The 4214-nt window shown below is 49.3% G+C and overlaps 1 protein-coding gene across 1 annotated transcript in view; it reads left to right on the top strand.

The window, feature by feature from the left end:
• Window positions 1–3684: 3684 nt before the first annotated feature.
• Window positions 3685–4214, top strand: part of HOXC12 (homeobox C12) — a gene marked incomplete at its 5' end in the record, with an annotated part of 1494 nt that continues 964 nt past the window's right edge. Inside the window, one exon of the mRNA XM_082781475.1 lies at window positions 3685–4209. Within this exon, the coding sequence (XP_082637601.1) occupies window positions 3685–4209 (525 nt within the window). The remainder of the gene's footprint in view (window positions 4210–4214) is intronic.

Here is a 4214-nt window from a genome sequence, read left to right as displayed (position 1 = left end):
TTTAATTTGCATTTTAATTTTATTTTTTGTTTCTTTAAGAAACAAGGCTGGAGAGGTGGGAGAGAAAGAGTCTGCTCAAGTGGTAGCCTTGAGTCGAGCTCAGCCTTGCGGGCTGCACGGGAGGAAGATGCAATGCGGGAGGCGGGGAAGGGAAGATTTTATTTCTCACGCTCGGTAGAGAGGGGATGAAATGGTGCAAAAAGGGCAGGCGAGGAAGGAGCGCAGGGACAGACCCCCAAGCCGGGCACAGGGCAAAACACAGCAAAGTCAGCCCCAAACTTGGGGTTGTTTCCCCCGGGCTCTTCTCGGTGCAATGACTGATGCTCATCCGAGACAGTCATTAGCATAAGATGTCGATCCTATTTACTACACTAGACAGTGACCTTGAACTGAGACGTTGCAATCTTGCTTTTGCAGCCTCTTTTTCCTCTCCTCTTTTTCGGGGGCTGTTCTCCCGGCTCCCACAGGCACGGAGCGTTCCCCGGCTTCTTCCCACAAGCATTTCCCCAAAACTGCGTGTTGGACATGGGGAGGCGGAGAAAATAAACCCTTCGTCAGGATTATTAAATATCTGCCTCTACAAGGACTCTACCTGAAAATGGGCTTTCCTGCAAACGGGGAAAGGTTCCGAGATTTCTAATTGGGCTGGGCAACTTTTTGGGGGGAGGAACACCGCGGAAAAAAAAAAAAAAAAAAAAAGGAAAAAAAAAGGAGGGGGATTGCTCAAAGCAACATGAAATCGGGATATATTTTTGGAGCCGGAGCTCGGAGTGGGTTGTGCACGAATCAGGCTGCCTAAGCAGCAGTGCCAGTGCCCCAAGCAGGAGGACTCGGCTCAGGCTTTCGTTTTTAAGCACTGCTCAGTTTGCGCTGAGCATTTGAAAAGCCCAAGCGCTCAACCTGAACTGGGAAATGCATTTTTAATGGGGAAGAAATTCCCAGGGAAACGCTGCAGCTTTACTCATGAGTCCTTAGGATTCTTTTTTCCCCTTCTTGGACCTGCTGTCTGGTTGCAGCAGGAGCAGCGCTGAGCCCTGTTCCCGCTGGAGACGAAGGCCACCAAGAGCAGGGACCTCCGCTCCACGCCGTGCATCGCTTAATCCATTTCTAGGCACGGCTGTAGCCTTTCTCGGCTCTCCAAAAAATAAAAATAAAAGGGAATCGGGGGTGCTTTTCTCCCTCTGCCTTGCTGTGATGCCCACGCTAACAATGTCCCTTCCCGCAGGACTCAGCGCGCAGTTTGTGGTTCACTTGCTCCGCAGCTCAGCCCTGCAACCGCCTCCTGAAATGTTTATTTGGAGGTAACCGTCAGATTTTTTATTTTACTTTTTTTTTTTTTTTTCCACCCTGCAAAAATCAGATTGAATATAGAGGAAAAGCCCCAAATACGCCGAGACTCCTGTGAAGCGAAAATGGACTTTTCCATGGTCCGGTGGAGAACAAAGCCGTACAGCACCCGGGCACGTCTTATAGGGGGAATTTTGCAAAGCAAGAGCATGGTAGAGGAAGGGTTTTCTTTAAAACACAGCAAACAAAGCCAATTCATATGGCAACCTACGGGGATCACGTGCTCATTTTTATATAAACTATTCCCCTCCACGGTTGCCCAGCGTTGCGAGCGCTTCTTCTGCACTGAGACGACACTCTTGGAGAAATTGCAAGCAGCTTTTGCACTTATACCTGCAGGGAGAAAAATTCCTTGGCAAGGTTTAAAAAAAAAAAAAGTGCTAAACTTTCATTCTAGCAAAATATTTCTAGTAGTCGTATTTCTTCCTTCACAGGCAAAGCGTGTAGGAAGGTATGCACGTATCTCTGCAAGGTATGTATGTAGAATATGTAGCGTATCCATAGATGTGCCAGGGAGAAAGAGAGATGGGAAACGTAGAAAATAGGTTTTTCACCTTCAGGAGCTGTCCATGGAATACGAAAAAAAAGCTAAAGGAGTAATTTTATTGGCACCTGATTTTTCTACAGGGCTGGGAGGGGGCTGAGCAAAAGCCCCAGTATTCTGCCAGAGGAGGAGGGTGAAGCGGGGAAAATGATGTTATGCTGGAGGAATATCTCAAATACTGGAGGGGGGAGGTTGTTTGCTGTCTGGAAAGGCACCAGCTGGGGAGGTGCGGCTGAACCAGCTCGGCTCAGCCTCCGCGGAGCGCCTCCGCTCCCGCGCAGCGGTTTTACCTATACAGGAATATTTACGGTACTTCGCAGAGGCAACCTGGCAAGGGAACGCTTGGGAGTTGCTTAAGGCAGGGAGGAATGCAAAGCCATGCAAAAATAAAGCGAACGGGGTGGGCATTTTGTTTTTTTTTAAAAAAGGGGGAGTGGGGGGGAGGGAGAAAATGGGCATAAGACCAAAAAATAAAAAATAAAAGGAGGGAAATAACACCCCCAAAAGCATAAAGCACCATCAAATGTCTTTGCGTTTTCCCGGTTCCATGTTTCCATACAATACACCTTTTTCAGTATTTTTTTTTTTTCTTCCCTCCAATGTGTTTATTTTGCAGTGAAAGAAGCCAATATTGATTTTTTTTTCCCCACTCCCTTGTGTTCCTGTGCAGAAGCTCTTTTCAGTATGACCAGGAGAAGACGATGGGTGGGAGGGAAGAAGAGCTCTGTAGTGTTACGAGGACAGAATATATTGCTATAAGGTGGCAAGGAACCAGATACGAGTGTGTGCGTGTGTGTGTGTACCTATATTTCCAGGGGTGGGGACCCGAGCGGCGTGGGGGTTGGGGAGAATTCTCATTTTTGTTCTTTCTCCTGAAAGAAGGCAAAAGAAATGAGAAAAATGCATATATGCTGCATGTGTGTGCGTCTTCCTGCATATGGAATATATACCGGGTAAATTAAGGCTATATACAGTCCTGTTCTTCTGTCTTGCTTTATTCGACACAGATCATTAATAAAAGCGATTGAGGATTGTTAAAAATCTTCCAGCCCTTCTTGAGAGGCTGCAGCCTGGGAAGAGGCTACATTCCCCTAGTTCACGACAAAGCCACCCGGTCCTAGAGGAGGGAAAAAAATTATAATTAAAAAAAAAAAAAAAAGGCAGAAGAGTCGAAAAGGTCTCAAATAGCCTCCAAGGCTCCCATCCCACCGCGCGTAAATATGAGCCTGTTGCGGGCACGATCATTCGTCTCCTTAAAAAGCCTGTAAACTTTATATGACACAATATCTAATAGTAATTTATTGGGGAGATATTGTAAATTCGAACTGTTTTAGTTAATAAAGGAGCTAATTAATGAGAACCCGTCTCGCTTTTGCAGCTGGTGGAGGGCCCCGAAGTGCCGCCGGGGGAGGGGTGAGTTTTTGGGGCAAAACCATCGCCTATCGATTATTTTATGCTAAATATGACATTTTAGGGTGCCTCGCGTTTCTCAAGCCAGCGCTGGGAGCCGTTGCCTTTTTTTTTTTTTTAATAAAATGCTTTATGGGATTTTTTATGATTTTTTATGATTGGGGGGTGAAGAGGGGCCTGGGGGGGGAGAGAAAAGGCGTAAAAAGGCGGAACTTGCTGTTGTGTTTTGTCTCTGCTGCCAGGGGAGGGGAGGCCCCCCCCTCCCTCCCAGCGCAATTTGGGGCTCACGTGACCCCCCCGGACCAATGGGGCCGAGCCGTCGGTTTAACTATGTTTAATGTCAGATAGCAATAAAGTAGAAGCTTTCGGTCAGGCCCGCGGAAATGGGCGAGCACAACCTCCTTAATCCCGGCTTTGTGGGACCTCTGGTGAACATCCACACGGGAGACACCTTCTACTTCCCCAATTTCCGAGCCTCCGGAGGGCAGCTGCCCGGGCTGCCATCCCTCTCCTACCCCCGCCGGGACAACGTCTGCTCCCTGCCCTGGGCATCCTCGGAGCCCTGCAACGGGTACCCGCAGCCCTACCTGAGCAGCCCCGTCTCCATTAACCCTTCCTTCGGCAGAGCCTGCGACCTCGCCCGGGTGGAGGAAAGCAAATGCTACTACCGGGAAACCTGCTCCGACACGGCCGGGCTCAAGCGGGAGGAGAGGGGCAGGGACAGTGCCTTGCTGCCCCTCGAAGCCGGCCTCCCCAATGGCATGGGGGGCAATTTCAGCAAATATGACTATCCGGCCGCCGAGGCAGTGCCCCACGACCCTCCGTCGTGCCAGTCCTTGGAGTCAGACTCCAGCTCGTCCTTGCTCAATGAAGGGAATAAAGGCACGGCCGGCGAAGCGGGGAGCTTGGTGTC

The sequence above is a fragment of the Aythya marila genome (assembly GCF_965140915.1).
Source record: "Aythya marila genome assembly, chromosome: 30".
In the NCBI taxonomy this organism is placed as follows: Eukaryota; Metazoa; Chordata; class Aves; order Anseriformes; family Anatidae; genus Aythya; species Aythya marila.
Note: the sequence above shows the minus strand (reverse complement) of the source record. Positions and strands in the feature narration are given on the sequence as shown.